Below are 16,966 nucleotides of genomic sequence, written 5' to 3'. Positions count from 1 at the left end.
GGCATTAAAATATGGGTCTGATATTTTTTGCTGACATTTATACACTGGTGGAGCTGTCGTTACGCAGCAGTGTTTCAACATGACAAACTGCTCCCACAAACCTTTTCCTGGGACGCTGCATCATATGTCAGCAGCATTTCACTTTACGGCGACACATCACACACCAGCGACCACATATTCAAACCTGCAAAAACTTCTGGATTACTTTGACTGTTTTAGTAAAATCGAACCATAATCTTTTCTAAAATCAACTCCTGAAAATTTACAATGCTTTTAAAATTCAATCCAAAATGCTGTTTTACCAAATAAATGTTATCGTTATTAGGGACAGGACAATTGAATCAAAAAATCGAAAATCAGGATTTTTTTGCTTCACAATTTAAAAATCTTTTTTTTTTTTTTTTTTTTTTTTTTTTTACAAATAAATAAGAAATAATCCAATATAAAGTTTTTGTCATTTTTATTGATCTTTTTACTTGTCTTCTTGGGCATTATAGCAGCAGATTGATGGTCTAGCTACTGTGTTGTTTTTCCCTAAATGAAATAAAGAAAAATGACGAGCAAAAAAAATATTTGTACATTTTTTTTTTGTTTTTAATCTACAAAATCAGCAAGATTGAAAAATTGAGAGAATTGCAATTTAAATCGAATCGGCATCCAAAAAATCTTTATTGAATCGGAATAAAACCATAGTTATACTAATTGGATTTTTAAAAAAGCATCACTTTCTGGTCACATTCGTGTCCCATTTATCCAGTCAGAGAACCACTAAGTCTAAATATGAGGCAAGACCACTGCAGGCATCCAGAGGGACAAAGACATATTGTGTCTGAGAGGAAGCCCTGAGAGTACCTGACAGGAAAGTCATATGAGAAAACCAGCTAATGATGGCAGAAATCCAGCCGGAATGGCTCATAAAAGACGAAAGACCACAAACGTACAGTGACAGTAATACTGCTGGGTCACTAGTTTTGGCTTTGGAGCACAGCTCATTAGCTTCTTGGAACTAAAATGTCTACTGATTCCAGTCAATTACTGACAGCAACATCCTCCACTGTTGGGCAATTAAAAGAGTGGGAGAAGCAGCATCTTGAGACTTTTTTTTCTTTTAAACATGAAAGCACATTGAGTAGTTGGGGCTGGACAATTCTGAACAGGGTGTGTATGCTAAGTGCTAACAGCGGCCTTATTGTGGGCTTTGCTGAGTTCAGACGATCCAAGCTCTAGGGGGACAAACTAATAAGAGCTGTGGTCGGTCACGCTGCTGGGAAACAGTCTCCCTGACTCAGCAATCACAGCAACACAACAATGAACAATGCAGAGCAGGAGTGCATGAGTGCTGCAAGCCCAATGTCGGCAAAAAGTGGACTGCATGTGGTGCATATCTGTGCCTCTTTACCTTTTAAAAAGACAAAACTAACAATAGTTTTCCACAAATATCAGTGAGAGGGATGGTCACTGAAAAAAATGGCCATTTTTATGTGTCACCTGCTGTAATTCCACATGTTTAGTTTTAAAGTGGAACTATTATGTGCATTTCAGGCTAATTTATTTTTATTTCTGAGACCAGAAGGGCTGGGATTGATTAAGTTATTGTCACAAATCGCTTTATTTACTTCAGACCGACCCTCTCCGTAGGCTGTCAAATCAGCCTGTGGGCAAAACGAGTGGATTGAAACTCTTCCGCATTAAGCCCCGCCTCCCGCCACTGCACTACATCGGAGCGCGCACCGCACCTGCTTTCGCCGTCATTGTAACATCTCATAAACAGAAGGATTAGGCTAATATGAACGCAATAAAAAAAAAACAAAATACAATGTCAACACATAGCATACAGCCCTACATGTTGGAACCTGAATCAGAGCCTGAAAACGAAGTGGAAAACAGCAACCCACAGCAACGAATGCAGCAGGATGTCTCTCTTTGGTAAACTCACCAGCCATCGTTGGAAATAACTTTATCCCACGTTTTCCACCCGCCTGATGTATTTGTACATGCCCTTGTTAACCAGTAGAAGGTAACCAATCACCGAACCTTATCCCCCGGGACGTCACAAGGATTTCGAAGAAGAAAAAACTCTCTAAAACGACGCGTTTTTCGTTGCCATGGAAACCGAACGGAGAGAGTCCTGGAACTCAAACTGAAACTAAAACATGCGTTTAGGTGATAAAAAACAGTGTTGTTCAAATGTCTGATGAGGATTCAACACTGTAACACTGTAGAAAGCTCAGAAAACTCCAAATACCATAATAGCTCCCTTTTAACTCTAATCCAGACAGATTGCCATGGAAGGGTCACAGAAGAAAGTGATAACAGCAGTCTTGATTAAATGCTAATTTGATCACTTTCTAAGAATAAAATCACCTTAGAGAGAACCACCCGTATTTCAGATACTCTCTGTAAACTTTATATTTATACTGCTTGTTTATCAGACAAGAATTAATTTAATGGTTCAATTAAAACTAAGATTGTAATGAATGGAGGTCACATGTCAACTAAAGCTGGGAAGACCAAGACAAACCAACATGGATTTGTCATTTTTTGTTCATTTTTGTCAGTAAAATCAAGTGAATTTAATGCAACTTTAAAGGGCTGCAGTGGAAATCACCACATTGCTTTTTATCTTGGTTCAGAAGAGAATCTACTGAAGCTCAACCACAACAAAGACATAAGGAGGATGTGTTGACAGGCTGGTGTCCCATATGAAACTCCTCCTCACAACTCTCGTCATTAGCAACTGCTCTTGGACACCTTGTTGTCAACAAGGATCTACGCGATTTGTCAGCCTATCGGCTCAGCGAAGGGAGTCTTACTGTTCGTTCAGACAACAGCAGCATGTCAGTTTGATAAATATCCTGTTGTGAAGAAGGATGGGAGATGTCAAGGAGATCAGAGCCACAGTGACAAAATCTTCGTGACACGACCATGACGTGCACAAACATGTACTTGACGTGGATATACAGCAGGGCCATAAAATGCAGAATAACAACTCGTGTGTGTTATGATGACTTGACATCAAACGTCCTATCCTAAAAGCATTTACAACCACATGATGGCCATTGCGGAGGAGTCCTTGGTAAGTGCAGCATTTCAAGTCTGACCTTTTGTTTAATAGTGTAAAAATCAGCTGATTTATTTTGGTTAAGATGAAGAGTTAATGGGTCTCCTACAGTGTCAGTGTCTTTCATCCTGGCTGCTTTGCCAGAAAGCATTGATTCTCCCTGGGTGCTATTTGCCACCGTCTCATCCATGAACTATTTATTTTTAGCTTCATAGCTCCTCTGTTGCTCAGTACAAAGCCAACTTATCGGACATTCAGGGTTTCCGGGACATTTAAAGACCCCTAAAGCTCTCTTTCAATGCAATATAAGGTCAGACATTTGGCCTAAATCAAACAAATCTTTGCATTTTACAGCTCAAAATAAAGTTGTTGTTTTTTTATCTGAAACTCATCTGGTCTGAGATTATAAATCAGGGAGTAGGTTGATCTGGGCACCCAAAATGAATCGCTTTACAAAGACGAGCACAATTAGCTTCAAGCATCAAGACAACTGGCCCATTTGACTGCAGTAAAACCTCAAAGACGCAAGCATTGATCACACTGTAAGAGGAGCCATCTCTAACTCTATTAGGAGGCAAAGGACAGGGAACATGCAAACGTGACCCACTGATAAAGACCTGATGTTGACACATTTACAGAAGGACGAGAGAGGGAGGGACTGAGAAAGTAATCACAATCAGGATCATGGCTGCTAATGACAGGTGAACCCTATCCTCTCTCCCCTTTGATCAATAATCCCCATTATTTATCTGAAGCTGGGCTGAATAATGAAGCTTGTTCCTGTTGGGATGACACCCCTCTTTGTAAGGAAAAGGCTGGTGGGGGTGACCACTGCAGCCATGTTCGGAGTGACTGATATCCGGCTAATGGTCACCTTGTTGAACAGGCGAGGACAGACAGTCTGCAAGGGCAGTGCGGACGAATGGCTGACAACTAACAGCTCCATTAAAGAGTCTGCCATCTTGGTCTGAACATTAAGTATGCAACATGAGAACAACTTGAGTGCTTTTGTTATAGGTCAACGGGGGAAGTAAGATGTATTCACAGAGTTAAGAGTTTAATTGTGACCATTTACAATTGCTGGCTGGTACTTAATTCTACACAGCAGCTGCTTTTTTTTTATTTTTTAATATAGAGAAACTTTAAACTCTTACTGTAAGAAAATAAGCAAATCAGACAGAAAATGAAAAAAAGAACATTTATGTGAAAAAAAACCCACATGACTAAACCTTCGATTATCCAGTAATGCCATTAAGAGCAGCAATCCATCCACTTCTATACCAAAGGATGAAGCCCGGTCTCATCATGACAGTTGCCATGGCAACTTTGTCACTGCTACATATGATATGTATTGTGTGAAGCTGCACCCATGCCAGTTGTCCGTGGGCCTAAATTTAGAGCCACTACAGAAGATACGGGCTGAAGTCACATTATTTTGCCCTTTTGGAAGCGGCACAAAGCAAGTTTTCTGTCTCACTTTCAAGCCCTTGTGAAGTCTTCCTCGTGTCAGACTCTGACCTGACGCTACAGCGCCGCAGGCTTTTCCGCTGATTTGACACAAACCTGTGAACCTAATGACACACAGGAACCAGCAAAGCCAAGAGGGGCTTGGCATGACATAAAAACAGACCAAAGCAGAGGGGTGTTTGTCTGGGAGGAGGTCAAAATGGTCAATCTCTATTTTTATTGAAATATTTTTCTAAACGGCGTCCTCTGCTCCAACAAAGAGACAAATACAGCGAAGACTTTGATTACACTTAATATACAAAGTGGCCAGCTCTGTGGGCTCAAAGCAAGACGATCGCTGGTTGGAGGTACAAACGATGGCCTATCTGTGGAGTTTGCGTGTTCTCCCCGTGTATGCGTGGGTTCTCTCTGGGTACTCCGGCTTCCTCCCACCATCCAAACACATGCATGTTAGGTTAACTAGTTACTGTAAATTGTAACTGTAAGCGTGAATGGTTGGTTGTCTCTCTGTGTTGCCTTGTGATGGACTGGTGATCTGTCCAGGGTGTACCCTGCCTTTCGCTCCAGCTGCCCCGCGAGGATGGATGGGTACGTGTGCATTTTTAAAGAGCAGGTCTACGTGGTATTTGACACAACCAACACAAAAAGGCTTGTGGTATGTGTGGGAATCCTGTTAAGTACTTCAGTTTTTGTTTCCATTGGATACATATGCAACAGGTTGGTTTTTTTTTTGTCCCTTATGTAGTCATACTCAAATGACACATTTCTGCTGTATGGTGCCAGTCATAAGTTTGGAAACACTTTCCCATTAGATTTAATGGGAAGGTATCCTAAAAATGATGATGTTTAGTGTTTCCCGTAGATGATGCCATCCAGTTGGTTTACTTTGAAATGAGGCTGGGGTAGGGTTAATAAGATTAATTCTTCTTCCTAATCCAATTTTCTTTTCTTTTTTACATGAAAAGTACTACAATGGTTGTGTAGTAGTTGTAGTAACTCTGGAGTATATTTTCTGTTGTTTTTTGAATTTGACATATTATAGAAAAGAAAAGAATAAAAAATGTTGAAATGAAATGAAATGATCACTGGTGTATTAAAAGCTATATCATCAGGAGACTTTTTGGACTGGGCTGAGCGACGACTTCCACCTTATGTCGTTGGGTGTTCCTCTTGTTACCCATAGTTAAGATGTTCAGACCAGTTCATTTCTACCTTATATTGTAGGCGATATGGATGCACTGGAGGAGTATGCAGTAGTTTATTTTCCCCTGTCTGCTTTCCAGTCCAATTCATCGAGTCTCTGCTGGCTAATGTGGCTTTCTAGGCAAACAGAGTGGAGCTGAGAGTTGTAACCAACTTAAATTTAGCACATAAAGTTAAAAATTCTCTCCTGAATTTCATCAATACTGAGGAAACATTTTTTTTGCAGAAACCTGATTAGAAGTGCTCCAACAACAAAACCCAAACTGTCCGTGTGAGCCTCATAAAGCTGCCTACCTTTCCAATAATTTATCCATCAGTGTCCATCTTCTCTATATCCATCCCTCTGTGCCCCATCCCTGCTAACGTACCTATCCACACACACCAGTCACACCTACCCACTTATTTTCAGACAGGGAGCAGTGGATGAGCTCAAACAGTGGGATCTCCTCTTCAAACCAACACTGAATAATGAAATCAGACTGACTGATTTTCAGGAAGGTGCAGAGTTAAGATTGCTGCTGATATTTGTGTGTGTGTCTTTCACAAGCACACACACACCTGATGTTTGGAGCATGACTCATCTAATGTCCCTCAACTCCTCTAATGACCACACTGCTTCCTCTCAAACCCAGCAGAGATCCGGTAAACTTCAAGCCCGGTGATAGACAATGACCTGGCTCCACTTTTATCAGCTTCTGCACCACAATAAGAAAGTGTCAATTATAGAGCACAAGATTTACTGTAGGTATTAAACCTTAAGATTTGCTTCTGCCCAAATATTGTCTGTCAAAGCTCTTGAATGCAAAAGAGAAAAAAAATAGTAGGCAATGAATCTTTATTCTTCTTTAATATCACAATGCTACCGAGGCTGCTTGCATTTTACCAAAACTTCCGGCTCATGAACGAATAAATATAATCACTTCATTTTATTATTTATTTGTTGATAAAGGTAATGTAAAAACCACATAAAGGTGCTGTGGAATACAGGAATCAGGTTACTGGTCATCCTAAAGACTGAAAACAATAAAAAAATAAAATAAATACAACTAACTTGTCAAGTAGAACATAGTTTATAATTCTATCTGACTACTTATGTTGTCGTCTATAATGACGATATTATAAACACTGACAACGGCCTTCTTTCCTTTCAGGCCTATGACTGTCATACCCCGACAGTTTCTTCTCTCTAAACAGCTCTTTACTGTCACTATACAACCTGTAATGAGAGCTTAGCTGTGCTAGTTGTGCTGAGAGTTCTGTAAAAGACTGAAAAGAGGTGCGGGGCGGAGGAAGAGCAGTTGTCTTTCAACTTGAAAGTTGGGGGATCGATTCCATCCGAAGTGTCCTTGGGCAAGACACTGAACCCCAAGTTGCGTACATATATACCCAGATAGGCACATCTGGGTATATATGTACGTCGCTTTGGATAAAAGCGTATGCTAAATCACTGTAGATTAGAATAGGTTGTGTGTGACGACCAAACAATTGACCAAACACAACTAAACATGTCAGAATAACTCCTGTGCTTTGGAACGTTAATTGTAAAGAAAACAGTCATCATAGACACCAAAAAGAGGTCTCAGAGGGAAAAAGGGACATCTATTTGGAGGGTGGGGGTGCATATGCTGTGAGAGAGCATGAACTTGAGGCACCTCTCCTCTTGCTAGAGAAACAAACTCCTCATTTTTGCAAAACGTACAATGTGTGTAAGGACAAATCAAATGCAGCCTTTAAAATCCAAAATATCCTTCATTGTTTCCACACAAACTTCCTGATTCAGACCATAGGAGATAACCTCTGCTACATCTTGTTAGCCTCATGCCATAATAGCCACAGTCATATCTTAAAGGGTCAAAATGAAATGATGTACAATCAATCAGAAATATTAGAAGAGTACAGTTAGATAGATATTTAAATTTAGCCAAAATATGACTTTGGCATCCATTTACCAAGTTCCTCCCACAGTAGACACAGTGAATGACTAAGCTTTGTAATCTATGCATTGATATTTTCAAGAAGAGTCACAAATCAAAGCTACATATGAAGTCTGCAAGCTTAAATACAAATCAGTTTTACAGTACAAATCAACATTTTACACACCTAGCAAGAGCCAATCAGATCTCTCTAATTCCTAACCAGTCACAGAGTATGGCTAAGATTCTTTGTTTCTACAACCAAACTCTACATTGTGTTGGAAAATACCATTATAACCATCAAAGCCAGTCAGACTCCCCTGTAAGCTGGTGAGGTCCTTTAATGGTTTATGTTTCCATAAACTAAGTTACCTTTATGGAGCTATAGTGGTTACACTGGCATGTTTCTACGATCGGTTTGGGATTGGCAAAATCTGATTGTTTTTTTTGAGATGGTACGTTTCGTACTTATACCGACTTGCGGAAGTACTTGTAGATTTGATTTGTACCTGTACTTTTTATTACACATAAAAATATGGACGTAGGAGTTACACAACATGTGCAAGCTAAAAAATCGTAAATACGAGCTACAAAGCCTGTCTCTCTTTGCTTCGTATCAGCTGAGCGAGGAGAGACAACAACAGTTGTCAAATATAAAGTAAGACCAGAAGGGATGAAGACCAAAAATTACAGTTACGACACTTTTGACAAGTAAAATATCTTGTGAGTAGTAGAGGTCCCTCTGTTTGGTCACATTTTGGGGGTTTTAACTGTATTGCTCAGCCATCCAATCATGTATATGAGGATTTAGATCCGTGTCAAAATTAAGAGAACTGCAGCTCAGACTTTCAGATGTGGCAGAACTATGATCTGTGTCTTTGTGTTAAGGGATTAAAAACATTTGATGGGGAACTTTGCTAATAGCTGGAATCTGATTGGACAACTTTGTTCCTGCCCCTTTTGATTTGTTTTCCCAACCTAATGCCTCGTGTGTCTGGAGATAAATATGTGCGGACTGTTTGACTTTGAACGACTGTCCTTTCTGTCTGCTTGGAAGGACTCCATCCCACACACAACTACATGTAGCTTCACCTCCGAGTTCCTCTTTGCCTCCTCTCTGTCTGCGTCTTCATGTCTGACCATTTATCTCAGTCGTACCCAGAGAATTCAAGCACTTTTTAATTGGATGCAGGTCAGACTTGGCTGAATGGACTGGGCATTATCAGTGTCTAGGCAGATGTGCTTCAGCTGCACAGGTTATTTCTCAATACGAAGAAAAAACCTCAAGAGGGACAGAGAAAGAAGCCTGTTTGTAAGGTAAAAAGGTGAGGAGGGGGAGAGAGAGGGAGGGGAGCTGCATTGATAAAGCAACACACGAGAAAATCCTCCTTTCTTCCGTTGGATGCCAGGCGATATTTATAATCTTATCAGCTGAGAGCGGTCAGAATAAGGAAACACTGGCGGCTGTCTCCCTCGGTGCGGGAGATGAGTTTAAGATAAAGCTGCTTCTCAATCAACGGGACGCCGTCTCATATGCTTGGCGACAACACTTCTTGTCGGCCCTGAGCTTTCTTGCTACGTGCCGTTTCGCTGTGTCAAGTCACAGGACAAAATCTCTGGCACAACTCAATCCATCCATCCATTAACGATAACAGTAATATAGTGGGGGGTGAGTGGGGTAATAAGGGGGGAAAGGCAGAAAGAAAGAGAGATAGCTGATGAGAAAAGGATTTATTTGTTCTACAATCTACTCTAGACCTTAATTTTCCCGTTTTTCCAACTCTCTGTGGTCTTTCTGCTCCCATCAGGACCGTGACAGGAGGCTTTGACTCCAACAAATATCCCATTGTAACGGTTGAAGCTGTTCAAGGTAAACAAGGGCCTTGTCAATCAGCAGGTCTCAGGTGACTGGCAGGGGTAAGAAGTGGGGGTGCTGACGCTGAAGAGGTCAATTAAAGTGAAAGCTACAGCAGCAAGGAGCGATGTGTGCTAGAGATCCGATGGCAGGAGAAATCGCCAGGATAAACGGGAAGGGGGTGGGGGGAGCGAGGATGGGAACGACAATAATAGACCAGAAACCCTCTCCCTACAGCCGACAGGCAGACGGCCGGAGCTCAGCCACAGCATTCCCGCTATTCCCTGTTGCCACGGCAAACAAGGCGAGGAAGAGCAGTCCGACTGTAGCTGGATTTGAGGGTCATTTGAAGAACACAACCAGTCAACGCAGAGAGACAGCTCTGTTTTTACTTCATGCCAGGGAATTGTGCTCCTCTCTCACTTTCTCTCTCACTCTATTTCTACCCCCCCCCCTTCTCCCACACAACAGCTAAATCAATAGAGATGACAACCCAGTTGGAAGGTCATTCGCCGAGCTGTGTGGTGGAATGCTTGGCGTTTTGCAGCGCAGAAAACGAGTGGAAAGACAAATACATATCGCAAACAAACACGCGTCCCTGCCAGTGCTCCTGCCTGTCTGTCCAGCTCTTCGTCCAGCTGGAGGACCAAACAGAGCTACCACAGTTCCCAGTCTCCTTCCTTTTACACCAACATGCAAAATAGAGCTGAGGACTGTAGAGCTGCTCAGGTGATCTTTAACAGAGGATACACAGTTTCCATATGATTTATAATAACTATTAAATGTGCCTGTTTACACACACACACACACACACACACACACACACACACACACACACACACACACACACACACACACACACACACACTGTCCTCTCTCTTTGTAAACAGTTCAGAAATTAGGTGCACGTGTTAGAAAGAATCCACAAAATGCTTCCATCTAATAAGAAACTACCAAGCATGGTCAGACAGAGCCTTCACAACACCAACAACTGCTACATCCTGAACGTTGCTGGAGCTCGTCAGAGCTACACAAGCCACCAGCAGGAGACACACACACATAAACATAAACAGAGGCAGTAAAGCAGGAAAGCATTAAACACACATTAACAGGGAGAGATCAGAGTTGACTCCACGTTACTCACAGAATATTCCATGGTCCCTTTGGGTCTCTGGAACGACATGCGCCTTCCATCCTTCTTTTCTGGAGTCTTCTTCTGGCCGGTGTCTGAAAGCAAACGAGGCAAGGTACGCATTACATTCATGTTCCTCTCTCCCCAGCTTGTCACAAGCCGCCGTTTCCCAGCCCTGTGGGTAGACAGCTCATTCGTCAACAGTGAGCAAGCGAGCCAGCCAGCCTGCAATGTGAGCTGCGAGCGCCGGACCTCTTTCTCTCTCTTGCTGGCTCTTGCTCTGCTTCTACGCTCCTGTTCTTGCTCTCTCTCTATCACGCCGTCCTCCCCTCACTCTGCCTTCCTCTCTCTCCCTTGTCTCCTCCTAGCCCGCCATGTAGCGCAATGACAGCCGTCGAAAGCGCTTCACCTTGCCTTCCCTCCCCTGTTGCCTCTTGCGGCTGACAGAGACCAGGCTGACCTCCATCAGGGCACCGCTGCTCTGGTTGTGAGCCAGAGAGGAGGAGGAGGAGGAGGAAACGGATTCACACAGGGAAGGGGGGAATGCTAAAGCTGGAAAGGGAGAGGAGGCAAAGTGGGGGCTGAACCAGAGGGTGGATGGAGGGGAAGGGAGGGTTCAGAGCTACGTGCTGGTTGGGTAATGGAGGGATGTTGCAAGAAACGGTGACAGCTGATGAAGAGGTTGGCTGTAGGTGTGGGAAAACAAACCCATTTTCAAAACAGCAATTGCAGCTTTCCTGCTTTTCCTAGGAAGGAACGGACATCGCTGAAGATGAATGTTCGGACGGGGAATTTAAAACAGAAGAGGGCACTGCTGGCAGCTGGGTTTTAAGACATTAAACACACAAAAAAACCAAAAATGAAAAGATAACAAAAAATAAAAGGATGCTGAAGGGACGGATAAGTAGGTTGGTGGATGTAAATGATGAAGGGTTTAATGATGACAAAGGAAGCTCATGGAGAGGAGGGGGGGCTGGGTGAGGGCATGGAGATGAAGGCAGAGGGTGGATGGAATATTGAAAACCAGTAAATGAAAGACAGAAGCAAAAGATGGGAAAGGAGATGAAAGAAACGGGAAGGAGACTGTTGGGAGCAGAGGAGATGTTGACTTTGGTATTTGACTTCAACAAGGAGCACTAGTTAAAGGACCTTAATGAGGACGGTTCTGGGCTTTTTGTGTACAACTGCTTTATATATCTGAGCACAGAGAGAAGATGATGGGGAGGGAAAGGTCGCTGAATTTGGATGATCAATTTTTGCTGGACATATTTTGGCCCAGTGGCCTCTAACGCTTCTCTTACAAGTACTACCCCATGATTAACAAGTCCCTTTGTCAATGTCTTTCTTCAGGCACCTCGCATAGCTTAAAATCATGAGTCATCCACCAGTGCTGCTATTTCTGGGGCTCAGGACTGCCTGACAGCAAGTGAGAAGGGAGGCAAGGAGGGGTTGATCAGAGCTGCTTCAGGTGTGAATATCAGCCCATTTAAAATCCTTTCATGAAGTCATTCAGACTAAATCTGTAACCTACCTGGGTCATTGATATGAATTCCAGGTCATTATGACAACAATTAATTGGCTATTTCCTGCTATAATTACAACTGATGCCAACTGTATTTTTGGCAGCATGTTAAAGTGTGAATGCAAAGAGACTAACCCGACAACAGCAGCCAAAAATTCAGCTTGTTTACTGCAGTTGCCCAATAAGTAAACACCAGTCGATGGTACCGTTTGCATTCATCTGCTGTCACCTTTTGTGTAGTTTAAACTTGGCCCGAAAACTGACAAGATTCGCAGTTAGCCACAAAAACAGCTACACATTTCCTTCATTTAAACATGAAATAAAACCCTTGTCAAGTCGTTTCCTTGCGATAATTAGCAGCAGCTCAGGTGAATCTGACTGGTCAATCAAAGCATTAACAACCAGATCTCTGCCTGTTATAAAACGTTTTTATTTTCATATGTGCATGAATAAATACACATTAATTGGCTGACACACAACACAATTATTAACTTATTCCTTGTAATGAATACTTCTTTTATTTTCCTGTCATTAAATATACAATAAAGGATAAAAACAATCAAGCATTGGCTTGTCTGGTAAAATACTCTTTTTATTGTCTGTCTAGAACGTGATAAAGATACATGATTTTCCTCTTATTTTCTAGTTACCTAGACATTTGACTTTAATAATATAACATTTGTTAAAGTTAAAATCAATCTTGCTGATTAAGTTGTTGAAGACATGCTAGAAAAAGCTTAATGTGACGTGTTGTTTTCCTGTTGAAAGCTACAGGGCCCCCACATGACTAATAAACCCCAAACCTTACTGGTTCAGATGTTTTTGGCACCATACACAGTATAACCACCTGTGATATACTACACTTACATATTATTTAATCCTGCCCGCACCTTTATATCCATATTATATTTTTTAAAATATATTGTTTATTTCTTTTGTATTTTTGCTATAATGGTTTTACTTTTTTTTTTTAATAATTACTGCATGATACTAGTAGCTCTTATTTTAGCCAGACGAACGGTTCTTCTCATCCTAAGCATTTCACTGCATTGTTGACCTCTGGTTGAACTTACATATGACAAATAAATCTTCAGTCTTGGTTAGAATATTTCTCAGTGAACTACGACACCTTATTTAAGCTGTTTAAAAAGACAATTCAAAGTTTTACACAAACATCAGTGCTATCTTTGCATCTTCAGCATCTGTTTAATGTTTAGTAAAAATACACTGGAAATGGGATTTCATGCATAACGACAAATTATTATTTGGATCAGTGACTTTAAATCTGCCTTCTGACTTTAATAACATTTCCCCAATTGCCGTTTCAAGCATCGAGTCACTGCTTAGAGTCTGTTTAGGTCTGACTGTCCTCAAGTCCAGTCAACTTCAGATTCAAATAAGTTTTTTTCTCTGGTCCAACTGGATTAAAAATTTTTGACCACTTTCAAAAGGACTTTATTTAAAGAGTAATTAGCTGTCTACTGTATCTTGTGTCCCAAGTGACCATACGTAGCCCATAACATAATGCGCCCCTACAACTGAGCCGAGTCCCCAATCAGACCGAGTCCAGCGGACTATCCTGATGTGAATGCACCCTAAATGTAGCTGCCGGTCAGCTTCAAATGTACCAAATATAAGCAAACAACAACACAAAGAGCATTGTGGGTAAACACAACCAAAACGAACATGCATATAGAGCAACAGGCGGTTCCAACAAGGAAGAATGCGATAAAAGGTAGGAATATAAGGATGCGGTGCGGCTCATGTTTTACGTTTATGCGGTGCATTAACCAATAAATAAAGGGATTTTTTAAGTAAGAAACCATGCTATACATTTCGACTAGAAAGCATAGCAGTAGACTAGCATCACTGGAAAAATAGATGCATTAATGATCACATTATGGCCATCTGAATCAGTTTGTGATGTGCCAACAGATTCCCATGCCTTAAACCCTTTACATACACCAGGAGGCTGTCTTTTTTAGTATATGTCATGATTTTAAATGTTTAGATCCAAACCTATGAAATCACCTCATAGTGAATCAATAGAATGTATCAATAAAAAAAACAAACACGACACAAATACATCCAGTACCAGTCATTAACCCTTTGAAATCTCACATTTTAAAGAAGCTAAAGGACTGAACCACTGTTGGGTGTATAAATCTCTAATTACAATCTCATACTTGATTTACTGATAAGCTTAAAAGTAAATACTAGAACAACTAAGAGGAATCGTAGGACATTTCAGTCTGAATGCTATGAAGAAGCTGCATAAAGGGCTCGTTTTGCTCAAAAAAAACAAAGTGACTGCACAAACTGTGGGCATGTGCCAAATCAATTACTTAGCATCCAAATGAAAACCTTGGAAGGATGATTGCTTTCATTGGAAAAATACACGATAGGGAGGCTGATTGTGCATGAGAGGGTCCATGTTGCTATTTAGAGGCTTCACGTCATAACTATGATTTCATGCTTTCTTGTCATGAAACATAATCCAGCAAGCATTTTGTTTAATTGCAGGTCATGTCAGTGCAGCAGACTGGAACTATTTCCGCGACCCAGTATACACAGGAGGTACTGGCCCGCTTTGTTGGGGGCAGAATTGCGAAGCCGATAAAGATGTTTTTGTTTTTGTTGACGTCTGGAATGTGTGCGCACACACAGCTCTATACGTTTAACGCTGCAGATTGAGCGGATAAACATCAAATCACACTCCAACGTCTCAAACAATACAGAATGAGCAGAATAGGAGAAGGTGAAGTGGAAAGAACAAGACAGACAGATAGTGAAGAGAAGAGCAGATATGCATTAGCAGCAGGGGTGATGGCACACTGCGAGGTGGTGATGATTGGTCTAAAATTAAATCTGACCGTGGATGGTCGCACAAGAAATGGGGATTTTATCCACACATCAGACATGCAGTGGAGCACAGTGCCACAGCATCCTCAAAACAAAGGCTGGGTTTTCATCCAACACTGCAGGAAACCAGCAGCATCTGTTGTTTCTATAAAAGCTCTGCTTCTATACAGAGAATCCGCTTCATGAGCCCAAAAATCACATTTTCTTTCTTTGATTCATCTGCATCTTATGTTGTTCTTGTATCATGACTTGTAGTCAAATGCATGTTTTCTGTCTATATGCATATTTTTTTTTTCCTGTTTTAGTACACAACTGCTTCCTTAGGGGTGGTGGACTAATGGTTTTTCAGTGGTCAATGGCGACCAGAGAGTACAGCTAATATACAACACTCATTTTTCATGTAAAATCTGACACAGTACATTAGTTAAGAAATAATTTGCAGATAAAATTGTTTGAATGAAATTAAATAAAAATGTATCCAGCTTCCCTCTGACTGCATTATCACAGTTTGTCTTATTAATCTATTCTGCACTTCGCCTGCACTGCAATTATTTCAACTAAAAAGAATGCAGTGACAAAGTAAATGCCTACTCGCAATCAAAACATTGTTTTCCAGCAGCCACACAAGCTGCCTGCACTGGAAATGTGTCTGCATCCAGCCTCAATAAATAACTGGCTCTCAAAGCTAAAACTGTTTATCTTCCGCTGCATAAATGCTTTGCCAATTTGTTGAACAGTCTTTCACCACTTTTTACTGCAGCGCAGGGCTTCTATACACCAAATCAACATCAAGAAACCTTGCTAGGTTTTCTTGTATCATCAGCATTTGGAAGTCTGGAAAACTCGCCTAGAATTTAAACCCGATGTCATATGGACTGTTTAGTACGTACATGCATTCATCAAACAACATGATCATCTGCAATTTCTAAACAATGGAATCAAATAATTTTAAATAATATTTAAATCATTAATATTATTTCTGGCAGCCAGCATAAGCTGAAATTATATCTTTAAGTCTAACAAAAATGCATGTATTTACAATTGTTTGATCACTTGTTTGTCTAGTTGTAAAAATTGATAAATCAGTGTTTCTGCCAGGATTCTTTTAAACTGTGACTGAGGGCTTTGCACAAGAACAAAGTTTAAAAAGTCTCAAGCTTTTCTCTGCTTCGTCACCTGCTTCCACACCAAGCGGCAATTTCCAGCGGTTAAAAATGAAGCCTATGCGGAACTGCAGTTCTCCCTTCATCCACTAGGGGCCCCAAAACAGAGCAAATCCCCATAGACTCCCATGTTAAAAAGACCAACTTCACAGCAGAAATAAACTTTTTCACAGCCTGGTACAAAAATCCATTTTAGGTTTAATAGGTCAGGTTTACCTTCATGACAACTGTGGGGGGAGAGAATTTTTCTAACTCGCCCGTTTAAAAGTAATTTAATCTCGAAATTTGGCATATTTAGGGGCGTGTCTTTTTGACTGACAGGTACCCGATCTCAGGCTTCAGGTAAGAACGTAGAACAACCACGGTTTTTGACCCGGTTAACAACGTGACTTAGCTTTAGCCCGCTTACCTCCATTAGCTGGTTAGCTCCTGTTAGCTCCGGGTTAGCTCGGTTAGCTCTTAGCTACAGAAAGCTTGGAGTTTGCTCAATGTCAATCATCCACCATGACGGTCACAGCCCCCCTCTCAGCTCCACCTCTTTGCCCATATTTGTATTTTCCGGACAAGACGACACGCATGCCCCTGCCAAGATGGCGATGGTAGGAACCGCCCACAGAGCTTCAATTCAGCTCTTCAGAAACCTACGAGTGACGTCACGGAGGCTCCGTTCATCTTTTTTTATACAGTCAATGTTGCACACTCGAGCAAGCTGCAGTAAAACCAGTCAGAAAGTAGAGACTCCAGTGTTTGTCAAATCGAATTTTTTTTCAGAGTGTCACATTTCCTGA

General features: G+C 41.3%; 1 protein-coding gene across 3 annotated transcripts in view; it reads right to left on the bottom strand.

The window, feature by feature from the left end:
- oxr1a (oxidation resistance 1a) overlaps positions 1 to 16,966 on the bottom strand; it is a 70,693-nt gene that overhangs the window by 38,277 nt on the left and 15,450 nt on the right. For all 3 annotated transcript variants that reach the window (XR_013771314.1, XM_079240425.1, XM_079240426.1), the window contains exon 2: positions 10,644 to 10,726. Coding sequence is in view for 2 of the 3 variants with exons in the window: in XM_079240425.1 (XP_079096551.1) it covers positions 10,644 to 10,726 (83 nt within the window). In the remaining variant the exon portion in view is untranslated. The remainder of the gene's footprint in view (positions 1 to 10,643; positions 10,727 to 16,966) is intronic.

The sequence above is a fragment of the Telmatherina bonti genome (assembly GCF_933228915.1).
Source record: "Telmatherina bonti genome assembly, chromosome: 5".
Lineage (NCBI taxonomy): Eukaryota > Metazoa > Chordata > Actinopteri > Atheriniformes > Telmatherinidae > Telmatherina > Telmatherina bonti.
The sequence above is the reverse complement of the archived record's forward strand: the minus strand, read 5'-3'. Positions and strand labels throughout refer to the sequence as shown.